The 19,559-nt window shown below is 34.6% G+C and overlaps 1 protein-coding gene across 8 annotated transcripts in view; it reads left to right on the forward strand.

Moving 5' to 3' along the window:
* VPS13C (vacuolar protein sorting 13 homolog C) overlaps positions 1 to 19,559 on the forward strand; it is a 185,832-nt gene that overhangs the window by 60,303 nt on the left and 105,970 nt on the right. For all 8 annotated transcript variants that reach the window (XM_059058544.2, XM_059058546.2, XM_067029740.1 and 5 more), the window contains 9 exons: positions 7,137 to 7,279; positions 8,131 to 8,323; positions 9,521 to 9,635; positions 10,219 to 10,355; positions 11,320 to 11,443; positions 12,797 to 12,914; positions 15,574 to 15,703; positions 16,513 to 16,600; positions 17,250 to 17,389. In XM_059058544.2, the coding sequence (XP_058914527.1) occupies positions 7,137 to 7,279; positions 8,131 to 8,323; positions 9,521 to 9,635; positions 10,219 to 10,355; positions 11,320 to 11,443; positions 12,797 to 12,914; positions 15,574 to 15,703; positions 16,513 to 16,600; positions 17,250 to 17,389 (1,188 nt within the window). The remainder of the gene's footprint in view (positions 1 to 7,136; positions 7,280 to 8,130; positions 8,324 to 9,520; positions 9,636 to 10,218; positions 10,356 to 11,319; positions 11,444 to 12,796; positions 12,915 to 15,573; positions 15,704 to 16,512; positions 16,601 to 17,249; positions 17,390 to 19,559) is intronic.

The raw sequence follows: 19,559 nt of genomic DNA on the forward strand, positions 1-19,559 counted from the left end.
TTATTTTTGTATGTGGGGTGAGGAAATGTTCAAATTTCATTCTTTTACATGTACTGTCCAGTTTTCCCAGCATCACTTATTGAAGAGATTGTCTTTTCTCTCTTGTATATTCTTCCCTCTTTTGTCATAGATTAATTGACTGTAAGTGTGTGGGTTTATTTCTGGGCTCTCTATTCTGTTCTGTTGATCTCTGTGTCTCTTTTTATGCAGGTACCATACCGTTTTGATTACTGTAGCTTTGTAGTATATTCTGAAGTCAGGTAGCGTGATACCTCTAGCTTTGTTCTTTTTTCTCAAAATTACTTTGGTCATTTGGAGTCATTTATGGTTCCATATAAATTTTAGAATTATTTGTTCTAGATCTGTGAAAAATGTCATGGGTACTTTGATAGGGATGACATAATATAAACTTCTCCCTCAGAACTGCTTTCACTGCATGCCATAGATGTTGGAAAGTTGTGTTTCCATTTTCATTTGTCTGGAGATATTTTATGGTTTCCTCTTTGATTTCTTCATTGAATATTTGGTTTTTTAATAACATACTGTTTAGTCTCCATGTGTTCATGCTTGTCCCCCTTTGCTTCCTGTAGTTGATTTCTAGTTTCATACCAATGTGGTTGGAAGAATTGCTTGATATGATTTCTATCCTCTTAAATTTGTTGAGACTTGTTTTGTGGGCTAGCATATGATATATCATGGAGAACATTCCATGTGCATTTGAAAACAATGTGTATTTTTCTGTTTTGGGATGGAATATCCTATAGATATCTATTAAGTCCATCTGGTCTGTTGTGTCATTTAAGATCACTGTTTCCTCATTGATTTTCTGTCTAGATGATCTGTCCATTGATGTAAGTGGAGTGTTAAAGTCCCCTACTATTACTGTATTATTGTCAGTTTCTCCCTTTGTGTCTGTTAATATTTGCTTTTTATATCTCAGTGCTCCTGTATTTGGTGTATATATGTTAATGAGCGTTATATTCTATTTTTGTATTGATCTCTTTCTCATTATATAATGCCTTTCTTTGTCTTTTTAAAATTTTTATTTTGTGGTACGCGGGCCTCTCACTGTTGTGGCCTCTCCCGTTGTGGAGCACAGGCTCCAGATGCGCAGGCTCAGCGGCCATGGCTCACAGGCCCAGCCGCTCCGCAGCATGTGGGATCCTCCCAGACTGGGGCACAAACCCGTGTCCCCTGCATCAGCAGGTGGACTCTCAACCACTGTGCTACCAGGGAAGCCCCTTTGTCTTTTTAAAATAGACTTTGTTTCAAAGTCTGTTTTTTCTGATATGAATATTGCTCCCCTTGATATCTTGTCATTTCCATTTGTGTGAAATATCTTTTACCATCCCCTCACTTTCAGTCTGTGTATGTCTTTAGTTCTGAAGTTTCTTGTAAGCAGCATAAAGATGGGTCTTGTTTTCTTATCCAACCAGCCATCCTTTGTCTTTGATTGGAGCATTTAGTCTATTAACATTTAAAGTAATTATTGATAGGTGTGTACTTATTGACTTTTTGTTACTTGTTTTCCAGTGTTTTTGTAGTTCTTCCCTGTTCTTCTTTTCGTTTCTTCCCTTTTGGTTTGATGATTTTCTTTAGTGCTGTGCTTGTGTTCTTACTGTGTATTTTTTGTTTATCTATTGTAGGTTTTTGATTTATGGTTACCACAAGGTTCACGTATGTTGACCTATAACTATATTTACTTGTTCTAAATAGGAAGTCATTTAAGCTCAAGCACATTCTAAGTGATCTACATTTTTTTCTCCCCTCCTTCACATTTTGTGTTTTTCATGTCATATTTTACATCTTCATGTTTATCCCTTTACTGATTGTTGTAGTTATAGTTGATTTTAAATTTTTTTCTTTTCATCTCCATGATAGCTTAATGATTGATCCTCAGCCTTTACTATGTATTTGCCTTTACTAGTGGACTTCCCTTACTACCTGATTCTATGTGGGTATTTCTTACAGTCTTGGTTTTGCGGAGTCTTTTTGCCAGTCTGCAGTTAGTTTTCAATGAGAATTGTTTACATGTAGACATATTTTGATGTGTTCATGTTGGGTAGTTGAGTTCATTTCACATCCTCCTACTCCGCCATCTTGATCTTCACCCTTATTGTGGTTTTGAATTGCATTTCCCTGATGATTAGTGATGTTGAGCATCTTTTTATATACCTCTTGGCCATTTGAATATCCTCTTTGGAAAAATGTCTGTTCAGGTCCTTCACCCAATTTTTAATTGGATTATTATTATTATTATCTTTTGCTATTGAGTTATATGAGTTCCTTTTATATTTTTCTTATTAACCCCTTATCAGATATGTGGTTTGCAAATATTTTCTCCCATTCTGTATGTTTCCTTTTCATTTTGTTGCTTCCTTTTCTATGCAGAAGCTTTTTAGTTTGATGTTGTCCTGCTTATTTATTTTTGCTTTTTTTGCTTCTGCTTTCAGTGTCATATCCATAAAATCATTGTCAAGACTGCCATCAAGGAGCTTTTTCCCTGTATTTTCTTCTAGGAATTATGGCTTCAGGTCTTACATTTAAGCCATTAACCCATTTCTAATTAATTTTTGTGAGTGGTGTAAGATAGGGGACCAGGGACTTCCCTGGTGGTGCAGTGGTTAAGAATCCACCTGCCAGTGCAGGGGACACATGTTCAATCCCTGGTCTGGGAAGATCCCACATGCTGCGGAGCAACTAAACTCGTGCACCACAACTACTCAGCCCACGTGCTACAACTGCTGAAACCCGTGTGCCTAGAGCCCATGCTCTGCAACAGAGAGAAGCCATTGCAGTAAGAAACCTGCACACCGCAAGGAAGAGGAGCCCCCACTTTGAGGAGTTTGAGAGGATTGGTGTAGATTCTTTAAATGTTTGATAGAATTCACCAATGAAAACATTTGTCCTGGGCTTTTTTTCTTGGGATTTTTTTTTTTTTGTAAAGTTTTTTTTATTTTCGAATGGCTCATCCATTCATTGCATACAGAATAAAGTATTCTCTTGTGGATTTCTTTTTTTCATTTTCTTTTTTTTTTTAAGATCCTTATTGGAATATAATTGCTTTACAATGGTGTGTTAGTTTCTGCTTTACAACAAAGTGAATCAGTTATACGTATACATATGTTCCCATATCTCTTCCCGCTTGCGTCTCCCTCCCTCCCACCCTCCCTATCCCACCCCTCTAGGTGGTCACAAACCATCTAGCTGATCTCTCTGTGCTATGTGGCTGCTTTCCACTAGCTATCCACCCTACGTTTGGTAGTGTATATATGTCCATGCCACTCTCTCACTTTGTCACAGCTTACCCTTCCCCCTCCCCATATCCTCAAGTCCATGCTCTAGTAGGTCTGTGTTTTATTCCCATCCTATTCCTAGGCTCTTCATGACATTTTTTTTTCTTAGATTCCATATATATTTGTTAGCATATGGTATTTGTTTTTCTCCTTCTGACTTACTTCACTCTGTATGACAGACACCAGGTCTATCCACCTCACTACAAATAACTCAGTTTCATTTCTTTTTATGGCTGAGTAATATTCCGTTGTATATATGTGCCACATCTTCTTTATCCATTCATCTGTTGATGGACACATAGATTGCTTCCATGTCCTGGCTATTGTAAATAGAGCTGCAATGCACATTTTGGTACATGACTCTTTTTGAATGATGGTTTTCTCAGGGTATATGCCCAGTAGTGGGATTGCTGAGTCGTATGGTAGTTCTATTTGTAGTTTTTTAAGGAACCTCCATGCTGTTCTCCATAGTGGCTGTATCCATTTACATTCCAACCAGCAGTGCAAGAGTGTTTCCTTTTCTCCACACCCTCTCCAGCATTTATTGTTTCTAGATTTTTTGATGATGGCCATTCTGACCAGTGTGACATGATATGTCATTGTAGTTTTGATTTGCATTTCTCTAATGATTAATGATGTTGAGCATTCTTTCATGTGTTTGTTGGCAATCTGTATATCTTCCTTGGAGAAATGTCTGTTTAGGTCTTCTGCCCATTTTTGGATTAGGTTGTTTGTTTTTTTGTTATTGAGCTGCATTAGTTGCTTATAAATTTTGGAGATTAATCCTTTGTCAGTTGCTTCATTTGCAACTATTTTCTCCCATTCTGAGGGTTGTCTTTTGGTCTTGTTTGTGGTATCCTTTGCTGTGCAAAAGCTTTTAAGTTTCATTAGGTCCCATTTGTTTATTTTTGTTTTTATTTCCATTTCTCTAGGAGGTGGGTTAAAAAGGATCTTGCTGTGATTTATGCCATAGAGTGTTTTGCCTATGTTTTCTTCTAAGAGTTTGATAGTGTCTGGCCTTACTTGTAGGTCTTTAACCCATTTTGAGTTTATTTTTGTGGATGGTGTTAGGGAGTGTTCTAATTTCTCTCTTTTACATGTAGCTGTCCAGTTTTCCCAGCACCACTTATTGAAGAGGCTGTCTTTTCTCCACTGTATATTCTTGCCTCCTTTATCAAAGATAAGGTGACCATATGTGTGTGGGTTTATCTCTGGGCTCTGTATCCTGTTCCATTGATCTATATTTCTGTTTTTGTGCCAGTACCATACTGTCTTGATTACTGTAGCTTCGTAGTAGAGTTTGAAGTCAGGAAGCCTGATTCCCCCAGCTCCATTTTTTGTTCTCAAGATTGCTTTGGCTATTCGGGGTCTTTTGTGTTTCCATACAAATTGTGAAATTTTTTGTTCTAATTTTGTAAAACATGCCAGTGGTAGTTTGATAGGGATTGCATTGAATCTGTAGATTGCTTTGGGTAGTAGAGTCATTTTCACAATGTGATTCTTCCAATCCAAGAACATGGTATATCTCTCCATCTATTTGTATCATCTTTAATTTCTTTCATCAGTGTCTTATAATTTTCTGCATACAGGTCTTTTGTCTGCTTAGGTAGGTTTATTCCTAGATATTTTATTCTTTTTGTTGCAGTGGTAAATGGGAGTGTTTTCTTAATTTCACTCTCAGATTTTTCATCATTAGTGTATAAGAATGCCAGAGATTTCTGTGCATTAATTTTGTATCCTGCTACTTTACCAAATTCATTGATTAACTCTAGTAGTTTTCTGGTAGCATCCTTAGGATTCTCTATGTATAGTATCATGTCATCTGCAAACAGTGACAGCTTTACTTCTTCTTTTCCTATTTGGATTCCTTTTATTTCTTTGTCTTCTCTGATTGCTGTGGCTAGAACTTCCAAATCTATGTTGAATAAGAGTGGTGAGAGTGGGCAACCTTGTCTTGTTGATCTTAGTGTATTGGGATATTTTAAATTAATCATTTAATCTCCATTATTGGTTTATTCAGATTTTCTGTTCATGATTCATTCTTGGTAGATTATGTTTCTTAGAAGTTATCAATTTCTTCTAGGTTTTCCAATTTATTGGTGGAAAGGTGTTCATAGTAATCACTCTTATGGTCTTTGGTATTTTTGTGGTATGAGTTGTAATGTTTCTTCTTTAATTTATAATTTTATTTATATGTGTTGTCTCTTCTTTTTTTGTTATTCTAGCTAAAGGTTTGTCGGTTTTGCTTTTCTTTTCAAAGAACCAACTGTTGGTTTTGTTAATCTCCATTGTGTTTCTGTTTTTCTGCTGTATTCTCCTTTTCATTTCTTTCTGCTGTAATGTTTATTATTTCCTTTATTCTTCTACCTTTTGGCCTAGATTGTTCTTTCATAGTTCTTTGAGGTGTAAATTTAGGTTGTTTACTTGAGATATTTCTTTCTTCTTGCTATAGGCGTTCATCACTATAAACTTTCCTCTTAAAACTGCTTTTGCCACATCCAATAAGTTTGGTAGGTTGTGTTCCCATTCTTGTTTGTCTCATGATACTTGTTATTTTCCCTTTTGATTTCTTCCTTGATCCAGGAGTGTGTTGTTTAATTTCCATGTATTTTTGAATTTTGTAGTTTTATTATTATTACTGATTTCTAGTTTCATTTCATTGTGATTGGAAAGACACTTGATATAATGTGTATCTTCTTGAATATTTTGAGACTTTTTTGTGGTCTAATGTATGATCTATCCTAGAAAATATTCCATTTATTCCAGAAGAGTATTTATTCTGCTGCTGTTTGGTGGAATTTCTCTCTATGTCTCTTAGGTCCATTTGGCATGTAGTGTTATTCAAATCCATTGTTTCCTTATTGATTCTGTCTGGATGATATCTCTTTTGTTGAGAATGGAGTCCCCAACTAATATTTTATTGCTGTCTATTTCTTTTGGTTCTGTTAGTATTTGATTTATATATTTAGTTGCTCCAGTGGGTACATAGCATATTTACAGTTGTTACCTCTTCTTGATGGATTGACCCCTTTATCATTATATAATGACCTTACTCTCTTCCGACTATTTTAAACTTACAGTCTATTTTTTTTCTGATGTAAATATAGCTACTCTGTCTCTCTTGGTTAATGTTTGTTTGAAATATCTTTTTCCATCCCTTCTCTCTCAGTCTGTGTGTGGCCTTAAAGCTAAAGTGAGTCTCTTGTAGGCAGCAGATCATTGTATCTTTAAAAAAAAAAAAAAATCCATTCTGTCAGTCTCTGTCTTTTGATTAGAGAATTTAATTCATTTACATTTAAAGTAACTACTGAGAGATAATGGTTTACTATTTACATTTTGTTAATTGTTTTCTGACTCTTTCATAGATTCTTTGTTCCTTGTTTCCTCTCTTCTTGTGTGGTTTGATGAGAATCATCTCTCTAGATATCTGTCCTACCTGTATTCTTGACCTATCAATTTTGGGGGCAGATTTTTTTTTCTCAATGTCTTACTAACTCTCCAAAGTCATCAAGCAGATATTCTTCATATTTTGTTCAGTTTTTGAGCTAGAGGATTGGTTTGAATTAATTTGCTTTAGTGAAAGCTGCTGAATTGAATCTTTAGGCCACCAAATATTTTATCAGATTTCATTTTTATTACTTTTAAAACTAAGAGAAATTAATTTTGAATCTTTTGTAAATGTCCTATTTGAGCAAGCAATTTTGTATTGAGTTTTCTAATGTTCTTCTTTTACAATGAACATACGTTTTTTTAGATCATTTTATAATTTAGCAGATTTAAATATGGAGAAATAAAAGAATTACTTAAAATTTAACCATTTTCATTCATTCTTTGATTTAGTATGTTGCTTATATTGTGGCACTGAAGTTAGTTAGCACCTCTGTTACAATAAGAGAAAACAGAAATGTTCCAGAAATACTGAAAATTCAGATAATTGGCCTTGGCACCCAAGTATCTCAGCGACCAGGAGCACAAGCACTTAAGTAAGTTTAAAAAACTTATTATTTTAATTTTTATTTCTAAGTTTGACTTCAGGCCAAAAAAATATAGTGTTAGCATAAAAAAACCTGATTAATAGTAGTTTGTCTCTAATTTCTTTTCCTTTTGTGTGTGAAGATAGTCATTTTATATTAGAGTTTGTTTTGTTACAGAACTATACAAGGAGCTCATCATTTGTTCTTCCCTTCCTTTTTTCCTTCACAAATATTTCTTGTATACTGTTTAACTCATAGATTTGTTACTATAAAGGCTATGCATAGAAACAATAACTTTCTGTTTTCAAGGTGTTTATGCTGTAGTTGATAAGCAAGGAAACAAAAAGTTAATTTAAGATCTGTATAATATTTGAGAACTCATGAGTAAGAAGGTACTGTAATGTGAAATACCTTAGGGTTAATGCTACACAAGCTCAGTTGTAGAAGGGAATAACTTGGGCTTTGAGATCTGGGGCTTAGGCTAACTAAATGGAAGGGACCAATAGATGCAGGGATGAGGGAGGAGAGTGTGCAGGGTGGCATGAAATAGGGAGATGAGTTCCATGAACATGTATTCCATATAGCATGTATTTGTGTGGCAGTTCTGCAGTGTTCTGTAGTTGGCCAAAGTGGATTTTTCATGAGGATAAGGAGAATAAAAAAATAAACCAAATCAGAGAAAAAAGCCCCAGATTGTGTGGGTAATTAAATGCCAGACTTCGGAGTTTGGACTTCAACTCTGGGTGATGGGCATGGCCTTGGCTCTCAAAGGAGTTTTTTAAAAGGGAAATTTGTATTTTAACCTATTATATTACAAGGATCTTACTTGTAATACTTCTTTTTTCCACATTGGATTGTAGGGTGGAAGCAAAATTAGAACACTGGTATATAACAGGTCTGAGACAGCAAGATATTGTACCATCACTTGTGGCTTCAATTGGCGATACTGCATCATCCTTGCTTAAAATTGAATTTGAAACCAATCCAGAGAATAGTACTGCTGACCAGACTCTGGTTGTTCAGTCTCAGCCTGTGGAGGTCATCTACGATGCTGTGAGTACAAGGAGAAAGTAAATCCTTATTAAACACGTCTTATGCTTCTGACATGGTTTTCTTCTTTTTTCCTTTTCATATTTTACCTTAATTTACTTAGCAGCTCAGTTTACTGACACCTTTTTCTTGATTAAAGAGCAGTACATGTTTAGCAGTTAATTTTGATATTTCATATGCTATAGATTTTTTTCTACTGTATGCTTATGTTAAATTTTTTAAAAATGTAATATACCCTTAAAGAAGTATGTGTTTATTATACTGGCTAACTAGTCACAAATAACTACACATCAGTTTCCTACTCCAGTTTCTTTTTGCCTATTTCCCCTTTCTCTTCAATGTTTGGAACCAATTTAAAGAGCTTTAGCAACAAATGAAAGAATTTTAGATACTGTTCACGTGAGAAAAAAGCATTGCCATTTCTTTGCTGTTGAAAATGCTGGCTCCAGTTCTGTATTTGTAGCTCCATCTTTATTCAGACTCTCTTAACTCATCTTGAGCATCGCTCGTTCCATCACTTGTAGGTTGGCCCCACTCTGTCATTGAGATCCCTGACTTATTTTTACTGTACAGTTTAGAAGTAAATTCACAGTGTGTGTGGGAGGCAGAACTTAGTGTATTCTGTGATTTAAAAAAAAAAATTTAAAAAATTTAAATTGTAAAATACATAGAACATAATTTCCCATCTTAGCCATTTTTTAAGTGTATAGTGCATTAAGGTTAAGTACATTTACACCATTGTACATCCAATGCCCAGAACTCATTCTTTCTTGCAAAATGTCTGAATTTAAGTTCAAGTTTTGGGTGTAGGTAAGGACTGAACAGCTTTCTTATTTCCTCTCTAAACTTCAAAGTGCAGGAGAGTCCAGTTGCAGTATAGAGAGGTTGAGTTTCACCTTCTAATCTGGAGGCTAAGTCTAGAAGTAATGCCCCATTGCTACATTAACATGATACCGTAGAACATACTTAAGGTCACCTTAATGATATGCACACATTTGTTGCCTTTCCAATAAGGTGAAGTGCGCTATACCTTTTTTCAGGTTCCCTTTCACTCCAGAGGGAGATGTAGTAGGGTAGATTGTCTTTGGAGGTACCACCTCAGTTCAGAGCCAGAGTTGATTAGAATTAAACTGAAACTTTAAATTTTGTAATATAGAAAGTACTCTGTATAACTTGTTTATATTTTAAATGATTTTACAGAAAACCATCAATGCAGTGGTTGAATTCTTTCAGTCAAATAGGGGATTAGATCTTGAGCAAATAACATCAGCTACATTGATGAAGCTGGAAGAAATTAAAGAGAGAACAGCTACAGGTAAAGAATTTGACTGAATAAATGTCATCTAAACTCTCAAAATTTTTTGCTGTTCTAACGTAAATACTATGTTTAAAATAGTGTAGGTAGTTTTTTGTCAAATATACCTGCCAGACTGGGTGAGAAAGAGAATAATATGGGGCACAGATGATTCTGTCTGCTGTTACCTTCAGGAACCTGTGCTGCAGAGTGAACTTGAGCTGGAAAACATCTCTGTCTTAGTTCTTAAGCGACGGTTCACCGTACTGTGTGTGAATCGAGTTTTAAAGATACATACTTTTGTGCATTATGGCCTCTAATCTTAAGACACCTACTGTATCTGGTTACTTAACTAAAGAAATAATGAATTTTTCTATCTCTGGCTAAAATACTAGCTGTGTTGGGTTTATTATATTATGTGATATGATTGTTTCTCATTGACCATATGCAATTTCGCCTTACATGCTGAATGGAGAATCTAATCTGTGAAAAGAACTTCTCCAACATACTTTTCAAGTGATCTTCTTTTTCTCATTGTTAATAATATGATTACATATTTCAATTTGACTGCATAATCTTTCATCATTTCTTTTTCTTCTTTTAGGACTTACACATATTATTGAAACCCGAAAAGTTCTTGATTTAAGGATAAATCTGAAGCCCTCGTATCTAATAGTTCCACAGACAGGTTTCCACCATGAAAAGTCAGATCTTCTCATCTTAGATTTTGGTACATTTCAGGTAGGTGTATATGCATTTCTATCTGCCCATTTTTGCTCAGTTAAGTAGCTAGCTGTCTAACAGTATGCTGTTTTTCCCTCAGAGTTCACTTAAACTAAACCTAGACTTATTTCTTATTAGCATTTTGTCAAGCCTAGCTTAGATTGTGTAGTTTGTATGTATCTTACCGCTATTAAAAAAAAGCAAACTAACATTTTCTGAAATGGTGGATGATTTGACATTGAGGACTGGCTTACTGCTGTCTTTTCCTAATTAGAGAGAAGCACTCCTAGGTTTCAAGCACTCCTAGGTTTCCAGAATCTAATTACATAGTTTTCTTTGTTAATTTATATGTCTTGAGAATAGAAAATTATACAGATATGAATATATATTTGTTAAATCACTGACATCAACTAAGTAGAGTATGAGAACTCTAAGAGTTTGGGTGTTGAACCTTCTAGAAATCCAATCTTCTGAGAAAAAGTGAAGATTTCAAAAAATGTAGTCCTGAATTGATCCTTGTTTCCTTTAGGAAGAGGGAAAAGCAAGTTGAGATTGGAGCTGAATTCTACTGGCCTAATTATTCTAGTTATATAGTGGGGAGAGGAAGGAATAAAAGCTTCTGTTTCATGGTGAAGAGGTTAGGGTAGCTGGTAGGGAAGCTTGAGCCACAAGTGGTGACAACTCCTGAGAGCCAGGAAGAGTCGCATGTCTAGACGGGTTATTTGAGAGAGACAGCTGTGTATCTCATCTTGTGATTAATTTAAATGTGCTGAGCACCTGTTACCCAAATGTAGTAGAGATGTATGCTGAAATGGTATAGTCCTAATAAAATATTTGCTAATAATTATTAGAAAATTAAGCAAAATATGAATTCATTAAGGGCAATGTTTTAATTTTATTTAGGCTTTAAGAAAACACAACTAAAGTATGTTGACATAAAGATTTTTCTGTTAAAAAAATTCAAGGTTTTTCTTCATTTCAGCTTAACAGTAAAGATCAAGGTTTGCAGAAGACTAGTAATTCATCTCTGGAAGAAATAATGGATAAGGCATATGACAAGTTTGATGTGGAAATAAAAAGTGTGCAGCTACTCTTTGCAAGAGCAGGTAAACTGTTGCTCAGTTTTTAGGACCTTGAAATTACGTTGAGTAGCATTGGTAAATAGATATGCATGTTTACGTGTATATCAACCCTGATAACATTTTGAACACATATACTGTTGGTCACTTAAGAGAACCAAATAGGAGCCCATCAATGAAAATCTGTCACAATTACAAACAGAGATGTGGCTGTTCATCTTAGGGTACTTAGTACCATTTGAATCTAAGTCCAGTCATTGCCTGTTTTTTTTGAAAGTGACTTAAAACTGCCCAGAATACAGAACAGAAGTTGCAGTTGGCTCATGTTTCTCTGTCCCAGTGTGTTTGGGATGTCTCAATGTTGTTTTCCCTTGCTGCCTTTATTTTAAAATATTTTACTATTAGCCTAGTCTTTATTTGAGTAGTAGTATGTTTTTTACTTTTGTAGATACCTGAGAAGTATGGATATAGTCTTTAAACCCTAAAAGTAGTGAATTTAATTATTTTCCAAAAGCTTTGCTGGTTTCTGCTGCTTAAATGAAGATTGTTGGTTCTCTGTATTTCTTTAGTTTCTAGAAGCAATAATAAGTATTTGCAAAATATCCTTGAGTATATCACTCTGTGGTAGTCACTGGAGGAAAGGACATAGCTTATGTGTGTAGAGTGTGTACTATAGTTGGAGTGATGAGATTTACTAAAATGTAAATATATAATGCTCTACTTAGTTTTATAGATTGAGCCTGTTAATTCCTTGAAGAGAAGTACCTATACAGACCATTAAAGCTGCCTTTATTTTGTACTTAATAATAATTGTTTGATTTATAAGCAATAAAAGATGTTCATTCATTGCCATTGGTTAAGATCTGTGTAGAGTTCTTTCAGTCATTGGAAGTCTGTCTTTGGAACCTTCTTATTTGGAAGAAAAGTGACTGTTACACTTTTTGGTCATAAAATCTTGCTTGATAAAACTCATTTTTGCTTTAGAATTATTGCACTTAGGACCCCCAGAAACCTCTTTTTTTTCTTGTCTTTTTTTCCGTTTTTTCCTTTTTTCACTGCAGCCCCCCAACCTTGATCTCTAATTCTGGAATCAAGGAAGTAAATTCTTAGGTTTTTTTTCCCTGTTTGCTTTAAAATGTAAGATGTTATTAGAAAACATTCTTCAAATAAATGTTTAGAATTATTTTTATATCATAGTCTTTGACTTTTGTCAATCTGTGTTAAAAAATATAGGTCATTTAGCTTGTATGTTGAAAGAAGTAAAAATCATTATTGAATGTATTTGTTAATTATTTTCTAATAGGTTACTTTTCCATAGAACATCTGATAATCTAAAACTAATTAATAAATTAGTCATTAAATTAAAAAAATTTTTTTAAGATGAAAACTGGAAAAAGTGTCGATTTCAGCATCCATCAACTATGCATATATTGCAACCCATGGATATTCATGTTGAGTTGGCCAAGGCAATGGTGGAAAGAGACATTAGAATGGCTAGGTAATGTATGAGTTTCCTTTATATTATAAAATCAACAAAGTGAAATATATCTGCATCAGTTAACTGAATTTTAAGAAAGCAAAGCTAGATTTTTGAAGGACAGAAAAATAATGATTATCTTACAGCAGAAATACATTTTTAAGGAAATGTTTATTTGAATTATATATATCACCTCTCTTATCTCAGAAGTACTTGGGCTTTTACATTTTGTGAAAGTTAGTTATCCCTGTTTTTGAATGGATTGAATTCAAGGTTCAATATTGAAATATAAAATCTTCAAAAATTATAGACTCTTGATTATCGAACCATATAAAATCTCGAGAATAATCTAGGGAATGGAAAGTAGAAACTGAATTTTGAATTTAAGTAGATAATTATGAAATTATCTGCTGCCTTCTTAAAAACAGCTTTGTTGAAGTATTATTGACATTTAATATGCTATGTTTGTTTAGAGTGTACATTTTGATAAGTTTTGACATAAGTATTTATCTATGAAACCATCACCACAGTCAAGATAATGAACACATCCATCCATCATCCTCAAAAGTCCTTGTGTCCCGTTGTATTCTCTCCCTCACATCCCTACCTGCTAACTCCTCTTCCCTCAGTCCCCAGGCAACGTTGATCTTCTTTCTGACACTAAAGGTTTGTTAGAGTTTTCTAGAATTTTATATAAATAAAATCATAGAGTTGTAATTCTTTTCTTTTTGACTTCTTTCAGTATAATTGATTTGAGATTTATTCGTGTGTGTATCTTTAGTTCATTGATACTCTTTATCAGTTGGAGGTTAAACCAACCATGCATTACTAGATAAACCTCTTCTAGCAGTAATGTATTATTCTTTTAAAATGTTGGACTTGGCTTGCTAAAATTTTGTTATGAAGTTTTAAAACCTTACATTTCTGTTTATGAGGGATATTGATCTGTGCTTTTATTTTCTTGTTTTGGCATCAATGTATCAGGCTTCATAGAGGAAAGTTATGTAGAATTGGTATTTTTTCCTTCTTATATGTTTGGTAGAATTTGCCCGTGAAGCCACCTGGGCCTGGAGTTTTCTTTTTTGGAGGAGGGTTTTTAACTACAAATTAAGTTTCTTTAACTTAAATTCAATTTCTTTAATAGATATAGGGCTGTTCAGATTATCTGTTTTTTTGAGAGATCTTTGGTAGCTTGCATTGCAATGAAAAAGTTTGTCTTTCATGTCTTAGTTGTTGAGTTTATTGTTTTCAAATTGTTCATAATATTTCCATCTTAACCTTTTTAATACCTGGAGAATTTGTAGTGTTGCTATTTCTCTCACTCTTGATATTAGTAACTTGTATCTTTTCCCTTTTTTTTTTGATCAGTCTGTTTAGAGGTTTATCAATTTTGTCGATCTTCTGAAAGAATCAGCTTTTGGTTTCAAATATTTTCTCTATTGTATTTGTTTTTTATTTCACTGATTTCCACTCACATACAGCATTGCTTTTTTGTTTTGCTTACTTTGGGTTTCATTTGTTTTACTCTCCTAGTTTCTTAAGATGGAAGCTGAGACCATTCCATTGAGACCTTTCTTCTTTTCTAATTACAGACATTTAGTGCTTTAAATTTCCCTTGAAATGCTGCTTAACTGTATCCTACACATTTTGAAACTCTTCAGTCAGTAGATTGGGTATTTGTACGACTTTAGCCATTTGTTTCCCATCTTTCAACTTTCCTTTGTTGACTGATGTCTAGTGTCTTTGAAACAGTTGTTTCACATATTTTGTCCATTTTTTTAGTTATTTTAGTTGGGAGGGTTTATCTAGTCCCTCTATTTGGGATGATATTAGTTTTATGTAATGTTTCAGAAATAATAAAGAAGCATCTCACATTTTTACAGTGCTTTTCAATTTACAGAGTACTTTCACAGAAAGTTCAATTCTTTGAGGTAGGAACAGCTAACTAGCCTCTTTTGAACATTAGTGGTTGCATTATACAGAAAAATCATTCTTCATTTAGTAATTAGGCATCTGTCAACTTGATGTTCACAGCTTACTTAGGAAGATAAAGATAAACAACTTGAAAGAGCTTTATGAGCAGCAGATAGCTGCCACAAAGTTATTAGGACAAGCAAACCCAGGCAGTTAGGTGTAATAGGGAAGCAGAAGAGAAGCACGTGCTGAAAAGGAAGCACCTGATGAAAGCACAACAGTGATTCAGCAGTGAGTAAGACAGATACCCTTCTCATGGAGCTTATATCTTAACCAGAGGAGACATAAACAAGTATATGTATGCTATGTCAGGTGCTGACAAATGCTATGAAAGTAAATAATGGGAGGTGAGGGGATAGAGAATGATGGGGTAGATACTCTTTTATGTTTAGAATGAGAAATCTTTGATACCAGGAAATGTTATGTATAGTGTTTTAGGTTTTAAAACATAGATAATTTGTATTTGAAAATATCTTCCTAAAAATTAGTTAACTTAAGGTTTGGCTGCTTAAGAAGGATACAAAACTTGGCTTACATAGAGCTTCCCATTCCCTGACAGTGTTGAGACATTAATGTAATTAGATTAAAACATATCCAAAGTAACTTTGACCGCAGAATGTAGTCTCTTCTCCATTCTCTTCCCCACCTCCATAATATAGAGAAGCTGGACCTTGAAACCTTATAGTTGAATTAATTATGTTTTTAGATTTAAAGTATCTGGAGGGCTTCCTCTGATGCACGTGAGAATTTCTGATCAGAAGATGAAAGACATGCTACATTTGATTAACAGTATACCCTTGCCACAGAAATCATCTGCGCAGTCTCCAGAGAGACAGGTAAATGGACATAATAAAAATGCTAAATATCTTTATATTTGTATATATGGTGATTTTTTTCCATCTTTTTGTGAGCTGTTTTATTTTTCAATTGTTCAGGGCCAGTTTCATTTATTTGATACATTTTTGAGGTTTAATGTGGTTGATTCTGTACAGAACTGCATATGGCATTGAATAAATAAAGACTGTAGCCTATTTTTGTTTTGGAGTGGTGGTAGAAAGTCTGTTATAGGGAAAAATGGAAAGAAAGATACATAAATGAAAGGAAAAATGTTTTTCAAATTTAGGAAATATGTTTTAAATAAAGCTAAATATAGAAATCTTTAAAATGTTGCAAAATAAAATGATTATTATAAAATTTTCTTATATGTTAGACTTAAAAGTTCTAGAATACTTTACTTGGAATTGATCTTTACAACATAAATGTTGGACTTCCATTTACTTTGAAATGAAATTTGAGAGCCAACTAATGTCGATACCATTTTCCAGGAACCTGTCAAAAAGATGTATAATTAATATTGTAATAGACAGTAACTGAATGCCACACAATGATAGGTAGACTTACCTACTAGAGTTGTACATGGTTCTGCCCTTGTAAATGCAGATGGTGGTCTTAATAATAAATAAACTCCAGCCAGCCATTAGTTAGTTGATTGCATAACGTTCTTTGTTGGAAGATTTGTGTGCTGTGTATGTGTCTTTCCATCTCTCTATATATCCTCTCTTACTTTTTCAGTATTTCTCTCATTTATGTACATTTAATCCTGCTAAATTAGTATGTTTAGAAAACTTTTTGTATTATTTTCTAGGTATCCTCAATTCCTATTACACCAGCTAGGACAAAAGGCCTACTTGGTACTCCACTGTTGCTAGATGGAGTGGAATCTGGTGAGGAAGGTAAAATGGTCTTTATTAAACCAAACCTAGAGATAAACTTTTCAGAAAATAAAGGAATTGTGAAAGTGTTATAATAATTTACTGGCTTTATTTCCAGTTGTGCTACTAACCAACAGTGAGACTTCGAGTTATTTATTTTTAAGGCCAAGTTTCTTTGTTTTAATAAAAGTATTTTTGTTATTGACAGTGTTTAAGATTCTAAATAAGCTACTTTTTTTTGCCCTGATCTCTACTTGATTCTTTTCTCTATCTCTGGTGTCACTGATCTTTTTTGATTTTGAACTAGAATGTAAACTTTATGAGGACAAGGATAATGTCTGTTCTGGTAACCCTGGTGTCCTTAGTGGCTGGTACAGATGGATATGTGATAGATGATACCCAGTAAATATTTTATTGAAAACTGAATGAATAAACTAAAGTGAAAAACAATCAGAAGTGAAGAAGAAAATAGAAGGGCGGTTTGATTTTATATATGATTATCCCATGCCAGGTTGAGTCACTCTGTGGGACTTAGAAAGAAGCTATATTCTGATTCTGAATATGAAGGTTATGTCTAATAAATGAATGTTACTTTTGAGAGATTTCAGTTTGAGTGTTTTATGCAGTTTTCAGTGGACATTCTCTCAAGTCAGTTGTCTTCTTCCTTTAGAGTCTGATGATGAGTATTTTGATGCTGAGGATGGAGACACACAGACTGGTAAAAGTATGAAAGGGTCAGACATAAAAAAGGTTGCAGAGGCCCCAAATGAGGAGCTCATTAATCTTCTACTGAAGTTTGAAGTTAAAGAGGTATGTATATTTGTTTTGTCCATAAACAAATATATTCTTGTTACTGCTGTCCTCATAAACTGTCTCATGCTAGACCCAAACATTAAGTATATTTAAAATGTTGTACTCTATCTTCCCTACTGCCACCCCCCAACACACACATACTTCTAAGAAAATGAAATGTTATTTTGTAAAAACTGATATAAGTGTGATCTGTGGTATATCTGATCTATTCTGGAAAAGCTCAAGACTCTTAATTAGGATTTTCTTTTCTGTAGAAAATTTCTGTGCCATGTTTACTTTAAAATTTTTCAACTTTTAAGCCAAATAATATAGTTTATTGTCATGTTTATAATTTAGAAAAATGTGAGCAACCTAAATTTGCAACATGGCTTTTACAGCCATTGAAAGTCTGGTAGTAATAAAAGAAAACATCGACATCGAGAGATGGTCACCGCATATCTTCATTTGGGAAAAAAAAAGCAATTACAATTCCAAGGATATTATGATTCCATTTAGAAAATAAACACACACATACACACACACTTTTTAAAAATAAATGACAGTGTTCATCTCTGTGTGGTGGGATTATAGCTTTTCATTCCTGCCTTTTTACTTTTATATATATTAAAATTTTATTTTATTTTTTTGTGGTACGCGGGCCTCTCACTGTTGTGGCCTCTCCCGTTTCGGAGCACAGGCTCCAGACGCGCAGGCTCAGTGGCCATGGCTCACGGGCCCAGCAGCTCCGCGGCATGTGGGATCTTCCCGGACCGGGGCACAAACCCGTGTCCCCTGCATCGGCAGGCAGACTCTCAACCACTGCGCCACCAGGGAAGCCCAATTAAAATTTTATTTTAATGAATATGCATTGCTTTGAAATAAAACACAAAAGGTATGAAATGGAGGTATTTCTTATTGACTGCTTCATATCTAAGTATTTGTTTAAAGAAAGATATGTTCTCCATGTTTAGACTTCTCTGACTTCTCTCTTTCTCTCATACTCCCATCTAACATATCAGAAAACCCCTTGACTTTACCTTCAAAATGTATTCAAATGATTGCTCTTCCCTTCTACAGCTATTGCACTGTCCACGTCACCATCATATCTTGATTGGACTATTGCAGTAGCCTCCTGTCTCTCTGCTTCCATCATGTACTCTGTTCTCCACACCGTAGCTAGAGTGATACTATTTTAAATCTTTTCTTAAAAAAATATTTATTTGTCCTTTTGACTGTGTTGGGTCTTAGTTGTGGTATGTGGGATCTTTTGTTGTGGCACGCATGCTTCTCTCGTTGTGGTGTGCAGGTTTTCTCTTTCTAGTTGAGGCATGTGGGCTTAGTTGCCCCATGCCATGTGGGATTTCAGTTCCCCGACCAGGGATCGAACTGTGTGCCTTGCATTGGAAAGCAGAGTCTTCACCACTGGACCACCAGGGAAGTCCCTAGAGTGATTGTTTTAAAGGGAAAGTCAGTTCATGCTATTGCTTTGCTCATAACCCCACACAGGCTTCCCATCTCACTCACAGTAAAGAGCTAAATTCTTCCCATGGCCTACAAGGCCTTACATGGTTTACAAGTCACACCATGTGACTTCTTTGGCTTCATCTGCTGTTCTCTTCTTCCTTGCTCATTTTGCTCCAGCCGTATTTCATTTATTCCTTCCATAAATGTTTATCAAGTGTCGTCACGTACCAGGCATTGTTTTAGATACTAGAGCGACAGCAGTAAGCAGAGTTCTTCATGGAGCTTACACTTACCTTTTGTTCTTTCTTGTATATACCAAAGCATATTCTTTGTGCTTGCTGTTTCCTTTGCCTGGAAAACTCTTTCCTTGCATGACTTGCTTCTTTACTTCTTTTAGAAATGCCATCTTATTGGAAAGCCCTGACCACGCAACACAAAACAGCAACAACCTTTGCTTTTCCCCGTCCTCCCTAGAATGTAAGCTTCTTGAAGACAAGGACTTTGTCTGTCCTGGTCATTTTGATGTTCTTAGTGGCTGGCACACCCTCATACATGGAAGATGATGCTCCATAAATATTTTATTGAGTATTGAATGAATGAACTAAAGTCATAAACAATAAAAATCATCTAAGAAAAAATAGTAGTGCTGTTTGAAATATTTTTCCCAATTTGACCTTCTTTTGCCTTTCCGAGGTTTTAAATATTTCTGTAATGAAATCTATCT

The sequence above is a fragment of the Kogia breviceps genome, chromosome 3 (genome assembly GCF_026419965.1).
Source record: "Kogia breviceps isolate mKogBre1 chromosome 3, mKogBre1 haplotype 1, whole genome shotgun sequence".
NCBI classification, from domain to species: domain Eukaryota; kingdom Metazoa; phylum Chordata; class Mammalia; order Artiodactyla; family Physeteridae; genus Kogia; species Kogia breviceps.